Here is a 17,207-nt window from a genome sequence, read left to right as displayed (position 1 = left end):
AACAACGACACGGCTACATGCAGGGTTCAAGTGTGCCATAGGCTGGAGACCATTCCCAAAGGTGCTTCTGATGTACGGGAAGCAGACCACATACCCAAAGCAGCTACTCAGCTGCTCCAATAGATTCCACCATGGAGTTAATTACCAATCTCACTACATCCAGCTGCCTAGTCACTCAACCAGGCCCAGCCAAATTGACACACAGACTTAACTACCACAAATGCATAAATGAATTCCACCTCTTAGTATCTGGAAACACCGTGGGTTCAAGCATATGCCTAGAGGAATATAATTTTAATTTAAATTTAAGAAAACTTTTACAGTATTTGTCAGATGCTTCATATGCATATGGTAGAGCACACCAAGGAACCCCAAGTTAGGTTCCTCTGAAACATCCTTTGAGGAATTCATGTATAAATCCATACATTATGCTGAAAATTGGTAAATGTTCATACTTTTGGGTTTTTAATTTCTAGGTTTCAACAACTAGAATCTTAAAATGATTCACCATTATCTTAGGAAACCCATTATTATGTTGTTGCTAGGTGCCATTGAGTTGGTTCCAACTCATCACGACTCCAGGTACAACAAAATGAAACACTGCCCAGTCCTGTTCCATCATCATATGCTTTAGCCCATTGTTGCAGTCCTCTGTCAATGACTTCATTGAGGGTCTTCTCTTTTTTGCTGACCCTCTACTTTGCTAAGCATAATATCCTTCTCCAGAGCCTCGTCCCTTCTGACAACATGACCAAAGTACAAGAGGTGAAGTCTTGCCATATTATAGGTTTATTGAATTGAGGCTTATAACGTCTTCAAATAGGGGATTTGAAGGTATATAGTGGTAGCAGTGGTAGCAGCAGCAGCAGCAGCAGCAGCAGCAGCAGCAGCAATAGCAGCTACTAATACTTCTGTACCAGACATTATTATCATTATCCCCATTTTACAATGGTTCAGAGGTTAAATAACTTGCCAAAGCAAAGAACACACAGATTGTAAGCATGAGAAGTGGGATTCAAACCTATGTATCCCGGCTCCAGACTCTAAGGAGGAAACCACTATCAGAGTACCTTTTCCTCGCTGCTCATCCTACCAACTCTCAGATGCTTTTGGTTATGGAGTAGAAACCCTCTCCTTGAGGCCATAGCAAGCTTCCCACTAACTCTGTAATGTCTGCAATAGTTTACAGAGGACCCATGTGTCTTGTGAAAACTGATGTTTTCTGTTATTTCCACAGCCTCTGTTGTTTGTGCTACTTACTGAAATATTCTTTTTTCCTTTTCACCTTAATTTGGTTCACAGCATCAACAAACCAAAAATAGATTGTTTATCTCAGTCTACTGCAAGGATTCATAGTAAAAAAGATTTTGCTATAATTTTGTAGTGCATTGTGTAAAGCTTGGTTTGTCTCCTAACTGGAGCTCTCCATCCTGACTTTAATTAAAGGCCCTTTGAGTGGATGGTCCAGGTTAGACTATATCCTTAGCAAAGAGAGGAGAGATGCTGGTATGCACATTAATGAGGCATTTGGTTGTGGTTCCTTAGCCCCCAGCACTGACCTGACCAGGTGTTCAGAGACAGCCGTTCTGAAAGGGAGTTCAGGCTATGCTTAAAATTGACACTTACACCCAATTTGTGGGAAATTGCTCCAGGGGCTAGTTTGTTGTGGTAGCATTTTGTATTTCACTCTCTTTCCGAGTCTTTCTCTCTCTCTTTCCTTCTAATGACTCTTACTTTTTCTTTTGCTAAAAGAAAAGTGGTTGATCTCAGCTAGTACTTGGACAAAATTAAACAGCTGGGATGGCAAGTAAAGTCACATCATTTAGAAATTTTTTATCTTAGAGATAATCTCCAATCTCTTTCTTTGACAGAGAAGAAAATTGAGTCACAACACATGATTGGCCCAAGTGCACATACAAGAGCTAAAACTAGAATCCATATCAACCAAGATTTCCTGAATTCCAGATTGTTATACTAAAATCTATCTCCAAAGGCTAAACCCAAATATTTTTTAAAATAATAAGACTTGGGAGTCTGAACCACTTATTTTAAATTCAATTATGGTTGCACTCTGTAACTAGATCCCAGAGTAAACGCTACCATTGACTTAAAATTGATTTTGTGCTCCAAGGGAGGTATAAGAAGAAAATATGAATGGGAAGATATAAAAAATCTATAGTCTATGACTCACACCACACCATAAATGGAGTCCTGAGTGTGCTTTCAGGACAGCCTTAACTTTTTTTGAAAGTCTAAAAGTTGAAAAACATGTTTTCCAACAATATTTTGATGGTGGGAAGAGGTAGAGGATTAAGATTTCTAACAGGTTTATGGTTATTTTAGGGATAAGGTCAGCATCTGGGCCTTATTTGTCTAGCAGTAGGTTTTGTGTATAGAAACAATGTATGGAGATAAGGGGTCCTCCTTGAAAGTTTTATTAGTAAGTGTGGGAAAAATATAGGTTGGCGGCTCACTGAAAGACCATGTTGGTCAGGACATGATTATTAAACAATACTATACGTCATTAAGGGAGCTCTGGTGGCGTAGTGCCTAAGGCATTTAACTGTTAACCAGAAGGCTGTTGGTTCAAACACACCAGCCACCACTCCTTGGAAGAAATATTGGGCAATCTACTTCCATAGAGATACCGCTTTGGAAACCCAAGGAGGGGTTGCTATGAGTCGAAACTGACTTGATGGCAGTGAGTTAGAGTATACATCATTAAGGAGCTCTGGTAGTGCAGTGGATAAAGCATTTGGCTGCTAACAGAAGATCAGCAGTTCAAACCCACCAATGACTCCATGGAAAGAAAATGGGGCAATCTACTTCCTTAAAGATTTATAGCCTTGGAAGCCCAGTGGGGGTGGCTATGAGTCCGAATTGACTCAGTGGCAGTGAGTTTGGTTTCGTTTATATATCATTATTCCATGAGAGACCCTTGCCACTTCAGAACATTGCTGTTAAAAGAATAGCATATGAAAATGTTAAAGGAGTTGGGAGTTAAAAAAAGTCCTCCATATAAAGCCCTTGGAGGTTCTTCAAAGTTGCTGGAAGAGAAATTCAGTTATGGGGAAAGCTGCCTTTTGGAGTTAAAATAAACACCAGTGCAGCACAGGATTTAAATTGGCATTTCTCCAAAGAAAATATACAAGTAGCCAGTAAAGACTTGAAAAGATGCTTAATGTTAATAGCCGTCAGGGTAATGCAAATCAAAATCCCAAATGAAGTACTACTTTACCATCTATTAAAATGGCTATAATTAAAAAAAAAAGAAAGAAAGACAGTAACAAGTGTTGACAAGGATGTGGAGATATTAGAATCTTTGGACATTTCTGGTAGGAATGTAAAACAATGGAGCCTCTGGAAAACAGTTTGGCAGTTCCTCAAATGATTAACTGTAGACTTATATGATCTAACAATTCTACTTCTAGGTATACATGGGGAAGAATTGAAAACACATGTCTGTACATAAACTTATACACCAGTGTTCATAGTAGCATTATTCATAATAGCCAAAAAAGATTAAATCATCCCAAGAGTCCATCAACAGCTGAGTGAATAAATACAATGTGATATATCCATGGAATATTTTCTTTGGCCATAAATAGGAATGAATTCCTGATAGATGGTGAAACATGGAAGAATCAGGAAAACATTTAGCTATGTTAACTAAGCCAGATACAAAAGGCCTCATGAGATTTCATTTATGTGAAATGTCCAAAATAGGCAGAGCAATAGAGACAGAGTAGGTTAATGATTGCCAGAGGCTGAGGGGAGAGAGGAATGGGAATGGCTATAGTGTATATGATGAAAATATATTGGATTTAGATAATGGTGATGGTTGCACAATTCTGCCACTACAGTAAAGACCACTAAATTGTACACTTTCAATAGGTGAATTTTATAGTGTGTGAATTATAACTCATTAAAGCTATGACTTTTTTAAAGAATTAAAATAACAGGAAAGAACTTGGCCAGTCAATGGAATTATAGTGTGACTATTTGGGGTGAGGATTTCAGAGATGTTTGCTGCTGTTAACAGGCCTTGGAACTTAATACTATGTACTGTTTTAGCGCAGCTTGGTTGAGTGCAGAACTTAAATTTTTGTCCTGCATTTGTGTTTCTAATCCCTCCAGAGTGATGAACACTTCCCCGAGAGCGTCCTGACCAACGTGGCTCAAACGTCCAAAGGAAGTAGTTCTGCTCTGACCTATCCTCCCATATCTCGGGGCAATTACCCAGAGGATCTGCCGCTACGAACCCTCGGCCCGTTCCAGCCAGATGAGCTTAGTCCTAAAGTGGACAGCAGCCTGGACACACAGAACCTGATCGCGGCCCTCAGCGCCTATGGCGCTCAGAGGCCTGCAGAGCTAGGTCTTGGTAGGGGCTCAGCTCACCTCAGCAGCGTCCCGGTGCCCTCCACTGGCCGCTACGATGAGGCGCCTCCCGAGGAGGACGACTTGGGGGTGCTGTACCTTCTGCAGGCGCGTTTGAGAGCACTGAGGCCTGTCTCAGCACCCACAGCTTTGCAGAAGTGGCCTTCCGCATTGGACGATTCCAAAGAGACCTTCAGCACAGGAGATGGTAAATGCTTCACTTCCCTTTGGTGTGTGTTGTGTGTTTGTTTTTCTGGAACCTGCTCATGGCCAGCCCTTATCAGTATTAATTTTCACTAGTTCCCAGTCATTTGTCAATTAGCTATCATGCTGGGCACAGCTTTTAGGATATCATGGAAGAAAGGAGGAGTGCTGTGAGACAGAGAACTGTCTAGGTCCTCATTTATCTCTCAGGTTTGGAAAAACAGAAGCACTAATAGACATACTGTTGTTGGTAATCGCCACGGAGTGGGTTCCACCTCACTCCTATCTCATGTATAACGATGAAGATTTCCTATTCCTGTGCAACTGTTGGTATGCTCAAATCTGTTGTTGTGGCTATTGTGTCCGTCCATCTCACCCAGAGTCTCCCTCACCTTTATTGGCCCTCAGTTTCACCAACATGTCCTTCTCCAGTAAGTAGTTCCTCCTGATTGTGCATCCAAAGTAAGCAAGTTGAAGTCTCATATAATATTCTGTGAGCCATATGATTATCACAGGCTAATTTTCAGAAGTAGATCACCAGTCTTTTCTTCCATATCTGCCTTAGTCTGGAAGCTCAAATGAAACCTGTCCACCATGGGTGCCTCTGCTGGTATTTGAAATACTGGTGAACATAGCTTCCAATGTCATAGCAACACACAAGCCACCTCAGTATGACAAACTGGCAGATGGGTGGTGGGGTAACGTTCCTACCAAACGTGAGCTCAAGAATTAGGTCTGAAGCAAGCAGTTGCTGAATCTCTTCTGAAGTCTTAATTCAGTGTTTAATTTTTGCCTCTTTTAATCCTTTTTCCTGCAAGTTCACCATTTAATGATGCTGTTAATGAATATGGTAAAACAGGGTGGGAAACATAGCTCCTAGGTCAAATCTGGCCCACATACCTGTCAGCTTCATAGAGCTTTGTAAAGTTGACTGTGAACTCTTTCAGATTAGTCATATTCTGTCATCTTGTCCTATGTCTCACCACTGCTGAGGGTGAAACACATGGCTGCTTCACGTGTTTCTGGTTAACTGTCATGTCCCTAAAAGTACCCAGTCTGAAGTTAGTGATACTCATAATGCAATGAGTGAGTGTATAGTGTAAGGTTTGAACATCCAAACACTGGTTTTCAACATTTTTACTTGAGATATAACCATGTCATGATCGTCACATGGGGGAAGGAGCATCTACTGATTCCTACTCCTTTACACCGTGTACCATAGCAGTGTCCTGACATCCTGCACCAGCCTCTGTGACAAGGTGCCCTCCGGGAAGGATGATGTAGGGGTGCTGTACCTTCCGCAGGTGTATTTGAGAGCACTGAGGCCTGTCTCAGCACCCACAGCCTTGCAGAAGTGGCCTTCCACATTGGGAGAACCCAAAGAGACCCTCAGCACAGGAGATGGTATTTCTAACAGCCATTCTTGAAGACCATTACATCTAAAGTGAGATGCTCATAAAATGAGTTGTTTTTTGAAAACACACAAATGATAAAAGCAAAGAGTCATTTTTTTCCGCATTGACTGAGATTCACATTAATGTTGTTGTTGTTGTTAAGTGCTGTTGAGTCAGCTCTGACTCATAGCACCCTTCTGCACAGTAGAACGAAACACTGCCTGGTCCTGCACCATCCTCACAATCCTTGCTATGCTTGAACCCATTGTTGCAGCCACTGCGTCAATCCATTTCATTGATCATCTTCCTCTCCTTTGCTGGCCCTCTAATTTACCAAGTATCATATCCTTCTCTAAGGACTGGTCCCTTCTGACAACATGACCAAAGAAGGTGAGATGAAGTCTGACCATTCTCCTTTCTAAGGAGCACTCTGGCTGCAATTCTTCCAGACTTTGTTCTTCTGGCAATCCATGGTATTTTCAGTTTTCTTCACCAATATCACAATTGAAAGGCGTCATTAACACTTTCTATTTCCTATACGTAAAAGCCTTCATGAAGTTGTTTGACATCTTTTTATTCTCTCTACATATTGCTATTATTTTAAAACTTTTTATTTTAAGAGTTTGTTTTACATTCAACATTACATGTACATTTAGTTTCACACACCATTTACCTTGCCCAACCTTAACCCAATCTCCTCCCCTCCCTGCCCAGTAACCCCCTCCCCCTGGGCCCCTCATAGTTAAGCACTCCTGTTTGTCTTGCATTTCCTCTGTGTGAATGTTGCCCCTCTGGTACCCTGTGGTCAATTACTCCAAGGGATTTACTTCCATAGAGTATGTGGGTGCATCACCCTGGGTTGAGTGGTCTGCATATACATCTTGTTTACTGTTGGGCTGAGAGCTAGCTCTTGGGAGTGAGCTTGATTCCAGGCCCAGAATGTATCCCAGGACCATAGTATTGGGGGGTCTCACCAGACTCCATCCGACCAGTAATTCTGGTCATTATTGAGTTTTTGGATTTTGTTCCACGTTTTTCCTCCCACTCTATCCAGGCTCCTCCAGATTTGATACTTTCCTGAGTGTTTGGCATTGATAGCTGGGCACCATCTAGTTCTTCTGGTCTCAAGGGCCATTGTGTCCTAGGGCTGATTGCTTCCAAATGCCCTTTTTTTTACACTTTTCTTCATTTCCAACAATAGGAGACCATTAGGTGCATCTCTCTCTCTCTCTGATTGTATAGCCATTATGGCAATTTTAAAATGGAAGGAATGTAAAGTTATAGCTAGAGGGCAGGATATGTGAATCTGCTTTTACCAATCTTAGGAAAAAAAGTATATCCAGAAGCAGATTGTACATTTAACTGAGAATTGTTTGCACATAAATACACCAATATTGAAAAAAAAAAAAAAAAAAAACCTCACTGCTATCGAGTTGATTCTGACTCGTAATGACCCCGTTTAGGTTTCCAAGTCTGTAAAGCTTTATGGAAGCAGACTGCCTCATCTTTCTTCCGTGGAGCAGCAGGTGGGTTTGAACTACCAACCTTTCTGGTAATAGTCAAATGCCTGAACCATTATACCACCATATCTCCTTAAATACACCAATAGTGAAATTAATATTTGTCTATGAGAGGTTGCTAGCCTAGAGTAGTGCCTTGACCTCTAGTATTTTCCCTATTAGGGGCTGTTTTGCCTCTGCTTTAAATCAACCACTAATCTGAGAGATTACTTTTCTTGCTCTGCTGCCTTCTGTACTCCCATTTACTACTATAGAAACTCAGTTAAGCAATCTGTGTCTGCTAATTTGACTTTCAGATGGTCAGTATACTTATTGACCTACAGCTCAGTGTTCCCCTTATGTTGTTGTCTTTGTTATGTGCCGTCAAGTCGGACCCGACTCATAGCAACCCCTCCTTGGGTTTCCGAGGCAGCATCACTATGGAAGTAGATTGCCCCATCTTCCTTCCGAGGCTGGTGGGTTTGAACCACCAGCCTTCTGGTTAGCAGCCAAGTGTCTTAGACACTACGCTACCAGAGCTCCCCTTATACTCGTCTATAAATAAACTACTGAAAGTCACCTTCAGTCTTCTAATGACCAATCAGTGGCCTCTTCTCAGTGATAATTTTCCATGACCTCTCTCCATGGTGCTGGCCACCCCTTTCTTTATATTTTCCTTCCTTCATGCTCGGTGACATCACCTGTTCTCTACTGTCTCTAACCATTCCTTCTCTGTCTATCTCATCTTCTACAATTAAAAAAAAAAGTCCCACATAATCTCCATGAGTCAAAGTTGACTCTACAGCAACTAGTTTTATCCTACTTATTGGAATAAAATACAAAACCAAACCAAACCCACTGCCATCGAGTCGATTCAGACTCATAGCAACCCCTATCGGGTTTCCAAGACTGTAAATCTTTATGAAAGTGGGTTGCTTCATATGCCTCCTGTGGAGCAGCTTGTAGGTTCAAACCATCTACCTTTTGGTTAGCATCCCAATGCCTTGACCACAGCACCACCAGAGCTCCTTGCTCATTGGCACAGAAATAGATAAATAATGTTGTCCCTACCAAAAGAGACTTAAAATCTACCCAGAGAGCCAAAGTACATTTGCAAATAGATTATGAGTGCCATACCTTTACTCATGCTGTTCCTACTACTTGGCATGTTTTTCTCTTCCTCTTCATTTGCCTGGTGACTTCCCAATCTTCATGTCTTCTGAGACATGCCTATTCATGACCATCCTCTTTGGAAGTCCTCTTTCTACATTTCAATAACCCTCATTATCCATATTGTTCAGTTTGGATTTTTGTGTTACCTTTCTTGGAAGGAAGATTGAGCAATCTACTTCAATAGATATACCGCCTTTGAAACCCAAGGTGGGGTCACTGTTAGTCGAGATCAACTCAGTGGCAGTGAGGTTTTTTTTTTTTTTTTTTTCCCTTCTCTCTCTATAGAACCATATAAATATGGTTTTCACAGCAGTACTGTATGCATTAAAAAAGTATTATGTAAAATACACTTTACAATGAAGCCTATGCATACTTCACTCAGTTTCAACAAATGACAACTCATAACCTCTCTCACTACCTCTATATACTCCGCACCTCTTTCTACTTCTACCCTGTATTATTTTAAAACAAATTTCATTCATGAAATAATTTCATATGTAAATATTTCAATATCATATTGATGAATTACAAGAATTCTTGTATAAACTAACCACCATAGCTTTATCACACGTAAAAATTAATACTTTCTGAATGACATCAAATATCTAATTAGTAATCACATTTCTCAATTGTCATCATCATTCTTTTGAAGTAGGGTCCAAAGAAAGGCTTGGTGGATACAGCTTTTAAGCCCTTTTAAATCTATACAAGATTTGTCCTCCCTCTCTTTTCTTTCCTAGCAATTTTTTTTTTCTTTTTTAAAAAAATCTAGGTCATTTATCTCATAGAGTTTTAACATCCTGAATTTTGTGGTTTATATCCCAAAGATAATATTGTTCCCATGCTTCTGTATTCTTTGTAAATTGGTAGCTAGATCTAGAGATTAGTACCTAGATCACTTGTGTTCAATGTTTAGCAAGGATACTTCCTAAATGGGATTATGTACTTCTATAAGGAGGTAGGTGCTGCCTAGTCATCTCTTGTTTTGGAGTGTTGGCAAAAATACAGCCTTTAGCCAGTAGATTCCCTGGTAAATTTCAACATTACTGTTCACAGAGTATTCAAGGTACCTTTCCTGATCCTCAGCATGATAAGTTTCATCCCCTCATGCCCCCCACTTGTATGCTCCAGTGGTATACTAGCCTTTTCTTAGGACACTTCTCACTGTTTTTAATTACATATATTGTGATGATTTGATAAATGTTTATGGCTTTTTACAGACAGTAGCTTCAAGAAGACCTTAACCTGCCTTTTTTCCACAATATTTGTATCCTAAGATCCCAGCATGTGCCTTACATAATAATGAATGAATGAATGAATGGATTATTTCATATAAATTATCTCATTTTTCTTGATATAAACTTTAAAATTATATTATTTTCTACCTCATTTTCCCAGTGAAGAAATTGAAGTATGAGTGGATAAATGATGGTTTAAAAAAAAAGGAAAAAGTCCAACAACCAGCTGCTGCCTGGTTGATTCTGACTCGTGATGACCCCATGTATGTCTGAGCAGAACTGTGCTCTGTAGCATTTTCTTTTTTTCTTTGAAATCTGAATATAAGGTTTATTCAGAGAAGTTATTCTATATGCATGTAAGGAGATCATTTTTATTCCAGAAAAAGCAAATAGCTTGAAAAAGACAGATACAATGAGGCTTATAAAGAGAAGAGGAGGGAGAAATATAGAAGATTAACCATTGGCTAATGATTGATTGAAACCTGCAGTCCTCCTCCTCCTACTGAGATCAAACTTATCAGGTCACTAAGTGGCCTCTACCACTTCATTCTTTTTTTTGGTGGGGGAGCAGGGTGTTATTTTATTTTATTATTATTTGCTTTTACTTTTGCAATGTTCCCTCCCCTCTCCTCCCACCCCTGGTAACCAAAAAAGAAAGTTTCCTTCTACACATCAACCTTTCCTTGACTTTTTACAATAATGAACTAATACAATATTTGTCCTTCTGTGATTGATTTATTTCACTCAGAAAAATATCCTCCAAGTTCAACCATGTTATGTGGTATTTTGCAGTTTTTACGTTATTCTTTAGGATTGCATAGTATTCCATTGCATGTATGTACCAGAGTTTGGTTTTCCATTCTTCTGTTGATGGGCACCTAGGTTATTTCAGTCTTTTTGCCATTGTAAATAGTGCTGTGATGATGTGCACATAATAACTGTTCTTGTCCTGGCTCTCCCCTCTTTAGGACATATACCTAGTAGTGGGATTGCTGGGTCAAATGGTATTTCTAATTCCATTTTTTTAAGGAATCACCATACTGCTTTCCACAGCGATTGCATCATTTACAGTCCCACCAGCAGTGTATGAGAGTCCCAGTCTTTTCACATTTTCACCATCATTTGTTGTTTTCTGTCTTGTTGAACTTTGCTACTAGTGTTGGGGCAAGATGGTATCTCACTGTTGTTTTGATTTCCATCTCTCTGATGGCTAATAATCGTGAACATTTCTTCATGTGTTTGTTCGCCACCTGAATGGTGAAGTGTTTATTCATGTCTTCTGCCCATTTTTAGAATGGATTGTCTGTCTTTTTGTTGTTGAGGTGTTGTAGTTTTCTATAAATTATAGAGATGAGTCCCTTGTCAGATATGTCATTGCCAAATATTTTTTCCCAATCTGTAGGTTCTCTTTTAACTCTTCTGGAGAAGTCTTTGGAAGCATAAAAATTTAATTTTTAGAAGGTCCCATTCATCTAGTTTATTGTCTGCTGTTTGTATATTTTGGGTTATGCTTGACAATCTATTCATGTCATAAATGATGGCCCCTAAATCTGCCTGTATTTTATCCTTGAGGAGCTTTATAGTTTTAGGTTTCACATTTAAGTCTTTGGTCCATCTGGAGTTAGTTTTTGTGTATGGTGTGAGGTACAAATCTTGTTTCATTTTTTCTGCAAATGGGTATCCAGTTTTGCCAGCACCATTTGTTAAACAGACAATCTCTTCCTCCATTTAATGGATTCCAGCCCTTTGTCAAAAATCAGCTGACCCTAGGTCGATGGCTCTATTTCTTGGTCCTTTATTCTGTTCCATTGGTCTATGTGTCTGTTGTTTGTACCAATACCAGTCAGATTTGACTGCTGTGGCCGTATAGTAGGTTTTAAGATCCAGCAGTGTGAGACCTCCTACTTTGTTCTTCTTCAATAGTGCTTTTCTCATCCGAGGTCTCTTTCCTTTCCATATAAAGTTAGTGTTTGGTTTTTCCATATCCTTGAGGAATGCTGATGAGATCTGGATTGGGATTACATTAAATGTATAGATTGCTTTGGGTAGAATTGACATTTTCGCAATGTTCAATCTTCTATCCACAAGCATGGGATGTTCTCCATTTTTGTAGATCTCTCATGGTTTCTTAAGTAGTGTTCTATAGTTTTCTTTGTAGAGGTCTTTTGTGTCCCTAGTGAGATTTATTCCCAAGTTTTTCTCTCTTTTTTTTTTTTTTTTTGGTAGCTATAGTAAATGGTATTGATTTCCCTATTTCCTTTTCAGCAATCTCTTTGCTGGTGTAGAGGAATCCAACTGATTTTTGGATGTTGATCTTGTATCCTGCCACAATGCTAAATCTCTCAATTAATTCCATTAGTTTTTTGCTGAGTCTCTTGGGTTTTCTATGTATAGGATCATATCATCAGCAAATAGGGATAGTTTGACTTCTTCTTTACCAATTTGGATGCCTTTGATTTCCCTTTCTTGCCTTATGGCCCTGGCTAGGACTTCCAGTACAATGTTGAATAGAGTGGTGATAGCAGGCATCCTTGTCTGGTTCCTGTCCTCAAGAGGAATGGTTTTAGTCTCTCTCCATTGAGAATAATGTTGGCTGTTGGTTTTGCATAAATACCCTTTATTATGTTGAGGAATGTCCCTTCTATTCGTATTTTGCTGAGAGTTTTGATCAGGAATGGGTGTTGGATTTTATCAAATGCCTTTTCTACATCAATTGATATGATCATGTGGTTCTTCTCCTTTGTTTTATTTATGTGGTGGATGACGTTGATTGTTTTTCTAATATTGAACCATCCTTGCATACCAAGTGGGATATGAACCCCACGTGGCCATAATGAATGATTTTCTTGATTTGTTGTATTGGCTAGGATTTTGTTGAAGATTTTTGCATCTATATTCATGAAGGATATTGGTCTGTAGTTTTCCTTTTGAGTGATGTCTTTGCCTGATTTTGCAATCAAGGTTATGCTTGCTTCATAAAATGAATTAGGGAGGATTCCATCTTTTTCTAAGTTCTGGAATACTTTGAGTTGGATTGGTGTCAGTTCTTCTCTGACTGTTTGGTAGAATTCTCCAGTGAAACCATCTGAGCCAGGACTTTTTTGTTGTTGGTAATTTTTTAATGATCTGTTCAATTTCTTCTTTTGTTATGGTCTGTTCAAATTTTCCATTTTAGTCTTTGCTAGTTTAGGTAAGTAGTATGTTTCTAGTAATCTGTCCATTTCTTCTAGATTTTTAAATTTGTTGGAGTGTGTTGTTGTTGTTATGTGCCGTCCAGTCAGACCCAACTCATAGCAACCCCTCTTTGGGTTTCTGAAGCAGTATCACTATGGAAGTTGATTGCCCCATTTTCCTTCTGAGGAGTGACTGGTGGGTTTGAACCACCAGCCTTCTGTTTAGCAGTCAAGTGCCTTTGGCACTGTGCTACCAGAGCTCCTTTGTTGGAGTATAGTTCTTCATAATAATCTGATATTATCCTTTTGATTTCTGTTGGTTCTGTTGTGATGTTGCCCAATTCATTTCTGATTTATGTTATTTGTATTCTCTCCCTCTTTTCCTTTGTTAAATTTGCCAGTGGTTTGTCAATTTTATTAATCTTTTTAAAAAAACAACTTCTAGTCTTGTTAAGTTTTTCTATTGTCTTTCTATTTTTTGTTTCATTTATTTCTGTTTGAATCTGTATTATTATTATTATTATTATTATTTTCCTTTCTGGTGACTGTAGGCATTTTGTGCTGCTCTTTTCTAATTGTGGGAGATGTTGGGTTAAGGTGTTGATTTTGGTGCTTTCTTCTTTTTTCATATGTTCATTTATTGCTATAAATTGGCCTCTGATCACTGCTTTTGCTATGTCTTAAAGATTTTGGTATTTTGTGTTTCATTCTCGTTTGATTCAAGGAATTTTTTAATTTCATTTTTTATTCATTCTGTTACTCAGTCATTTTCAAGGAGAGTGTTATTCAATTTCCATGTGTTTGCTCTTTTTCCAACTGATCCTCTGATTGTTGATTTCTAATTTTATAGCATTGTGATCTGAGAAGATGGTTTGCAGTATTTCCATGTTTTAAAATTCATTAAGGCTTGATTTGTGGCCTAACATGTGGTCTATCCTGGAGAATGTTCCATGTGCACTGGGAAATAATGTATATTGTGCTGTTGTTAGGTGAAGTGCTGTGTGGATGCCTGTAAATTCAAATTGGTGGATTGTATTGTTTAGTTCTTGCACGTCTTTGTTGAGTTTCTTTCCAACTGTTCTACCTTTGATTGAAAGTGGTGTATTAAAGTCTCCTACTATGACTGTGGAGTCATCTATTTGTCTTTTCAATTCTGTTAAAGTCTGATTTATGTTTTTTGGGGCACTTTCATTGGGTGCAAAGATATTTATTATTGTGTCCTCTTGTTCAGTTGATCCTTTAATCGTTATATCATGTCCTTCCTTGTCTCTTATGGTGGTTTTTGTCTTAAAGTCAATTTTATCAGAAATTAATATTGCTACTCCTACTTTTTTATGGTTGCTATTTGCTTGATATATCTTTTCCAACCTTTGATTTTTAGTCTATTTTTGTGTTTGTCTCTAAGGTGTGTCTCTTGTAGACAGCATGTTGATGTTTTCTGATCCAGTCTGTAACTCTCCATCTCTTGTGTGGTGCATTTAATCCATTTAAATTCAGTGTAATTATTGACAAGGATGAATTTGTTGCTGTCATTTTGTTATGTGTTTTTCGTGGTATTGCTGATTTCTTTGTTCCATATAATTTTCTGTCCTGATCTATAGCATTTCCAGTGACTGCTTTTTTCAGAAGTAGATCACAAGGCTCCTGAGGTATCTCTAGGTGAACTCAAACCTCCAACCTTTTCTTCAGTAGCTGAGTGTGTTAATTCTTTGCAACATCTAGGAACACCTGAATGATGACATCAGACCCAAAATCCAAATCACTTAAAAAACTGGAGCTCTTAACAGCCAAATATCTAAAATGCAGGTTTAAACACATTTTACTTTGTTACTCTGGCTATGTGTCCTGGATTATGATGTTTTAAATAGTCATTGGGCTCCAAATTTCTAGCTTTCTCTGATAAATTATTTATTATGTACAAAGTTATATACTAAGCCTTTAAGGGAACAGAGAATTAGGTGAGATGAGCTCCACAGTTAATTGTGAAAAAATAAATAGCTGTTATGAAGTAGGAGTAGGAGTATAAGTGCTATTAGAATTCTGGGAGGAAAAGATCACATTGGGGTGAGGTGTGCAGCTACAGTGAGATAAATAAATATTTATTTCTGTCCTTACAATATTAAGTGAAAAAGGGAAAGAAGAAAGTATCAGCTGTCCTCTAAATTTGTAGTGCAAGGGTTTCTCTAGATTATATCTCCAACTCAGTGGACTATTTGGATTTAGTTAATGTTCAACAATAACAGACACTCAGACCCAGGCCATTTTCACACCACTCCCTGAAAGACTGACAATACCAGTAGGTATAACAACCCCAGGGACCATATGTGAAAAGTTAAGAGAGATTAAATGGACCAATGTACTTTCACACACAGTAGTATTCCCACATGAAGACATAAAAGGTACCAACACCTCTCACCAGGAAATCTAATTTCACCTTGAAAATATTAGTGAGAAAGTCAGTGGGCAGACACAGAGGTCTATTACTTTTCTTTGATTTTTCTGCTAAACTTCCAGGCCTTGTATTTTCAAAGATTTCTCAAGATGGTGAAACTCTAGATACCTAGATGCCCTATATGCCTAAAATACTATTTGCTTAAAGCAGGAAGAGAGGTTTTCATAATAGTATCAAAAAGAAACAAAACTTCAATTCAAAATGGAATCTCATCAGTAAGCACCACACTATTTCCCTATAGCAGCTAAGTGCATGAAAAACTAGGTACAACTGTTTGAATTAGGGATTTTTGGTGCTCTAAACAGCTCACTGAATCAGAGTGCACCAAACACAGAAGAGCACAATTAGAGGAAAGGCACAGGGAGATTATTATTTAAGAAAGATCTACCCGGCGGAGGACGGACATGCAGCTGAGAGAGGCCATTGGAAACTTCCCTCTGGCAGTCACTGACTGGCGGGCGAGGACGGCCACCGGAGATCCCCATGAGCCAAGAAAGAAGGCACTCTATATCAGCATACCAGCGACCACAGCAACATCCCAGCAAACATCCCCAAGAATCTGCTGCCTTTAGCACCTTGTTTTATCAGTAACTTGGGTCACCTAAGTGCTAACAGGCATACGCAGCAACACTGAAACTCAAGTGGAGAGCTCACTGGTGCCTCAGGAGGGTGAGCTCGCTCCCCGCTCAGCGGGTCACTGAGTGGGTTTGGGTCAGCCTGGGAGACATTGTCCTTGTCTTTGTCACTGATATCTGGACCACAGTTTACTAGCAGGTATCCCTGACTCCAGCAGAGCTGAAATCATGCACTTCTTTGGCGCCGCAGGTGGGCGGTATCAAAGACAAACTCCCGAGCCATTAGCGGTCTGTGGAGATTGTGCCAGAGCCAGGGGCAGATGGGGTGGGGGGAGAGAGGAAGCCACAGCTGAGTGCGGTCCTGGGAATTTGCCTTGGATCGGCTTTTTGGTGCTGAGGGGCCTCAGAAGTGGGGTCTTTGAATGTGCCTGAGGCTGGCAGAAAGTGGCGATTCCCTAACAACAGGAATCTTTCCTGAGATTGAGCCACAGTCTTGTAAATAACTACGTCATCAATAACAGCCTGCGCAAAGCCCTAGAAACTGACCCTAGCAACACAAAGCTTTCCTTTTTCTGCTCCCACCTTCTCTGCCAATAACTTCACTCATTCAATAGAAGAAACCATAGTTAGCCAATTACCATAAAACCTCCCACTTCAAACTCTAAACGCTCTTTACAGACAAAGAGAAACACATATCCACATTGCAAACAGTGATTCCACCATCACAAAGAACACAGCAGAGCAACCCAATATACCTGAATCAATAATAAAATAAAATACACCAGCTCCACCTTTTCAGAATATTAAACCATAAAACCAAGAAAAAACAAATCAACATGTAACTAGCAGCTAGAGACAACCTAAAGAGACAGCGCTCTACCAGATTCTAGGGGCTTAAGAAGATGTTCTGCTTTCCAGTAACCCCAAGAACTCTCTGGACCTGCACGACTGAAAAGGGGTGACATTCCTCTTGTTACTCTTATACTCCACACCCACTTGGTGAACAGAGGTGCAGCCACCCCCCACTCCCACCCCACTTCTGGGCCTGCAGGAACTCCATCACAGTCTGTGTGCTCAGATGGAGCCTGGGTACCCTGCCCTCTCCTCCGCCGATTTTTTTCT

At 39.5% G+C, this 17,207-nt stretch overlaps 1 protein-coding gene across 1 annotated transcript in view; it reads left to right on the top strand.

Annotated features, from left to right (window-relative positions):
- PTPRN2 (protein tyrosine phosphatase receptor type N2) overlaps positions 1-17,207 on the top strand; it is a 1,483,255-nt gene that overhangs the window by 261,833 nt on the left and 1,204,215 nt on the right. Inside the window, exons 5-6 of the mRNA XM_007952571.1 lie at positions 4,138-4,365; positions 4,441-4,585. Of these exons, the coding sequence (XP_007950762.1) occupies positions 4,138-4,365; positions 4,441-4,585 (373 nt within the window). The remainder of the gene's footprint in view (positions 1-4,137; positions 4,366-4,440; positions 4,586-17,207) is intronic.

The sequence above is a fragment of the Orycteropus afer genome, unplaced genomic scaffold, assembly GCF_000298275.1.
Source record: "Orycteropus afer afer isolate SDZICR_OR568_19922 unplaced genomic scaffold, OryAfe1.0 scaffold00347, whole genome shotgun sequence".
NCBI classification, from domain to species: domain Eukaryota; kingdom Metazoa; phylum Chordata; class Mammalia; order Tubulidentata; family Orycteropodidae; genus Orycteropus; species Orycteropus afer.
The sequence above is the reverse complement of the archived record's forward strand: the minus strand, read 5'-3'. Positions and strand labels throughout refer to the sequence as shown.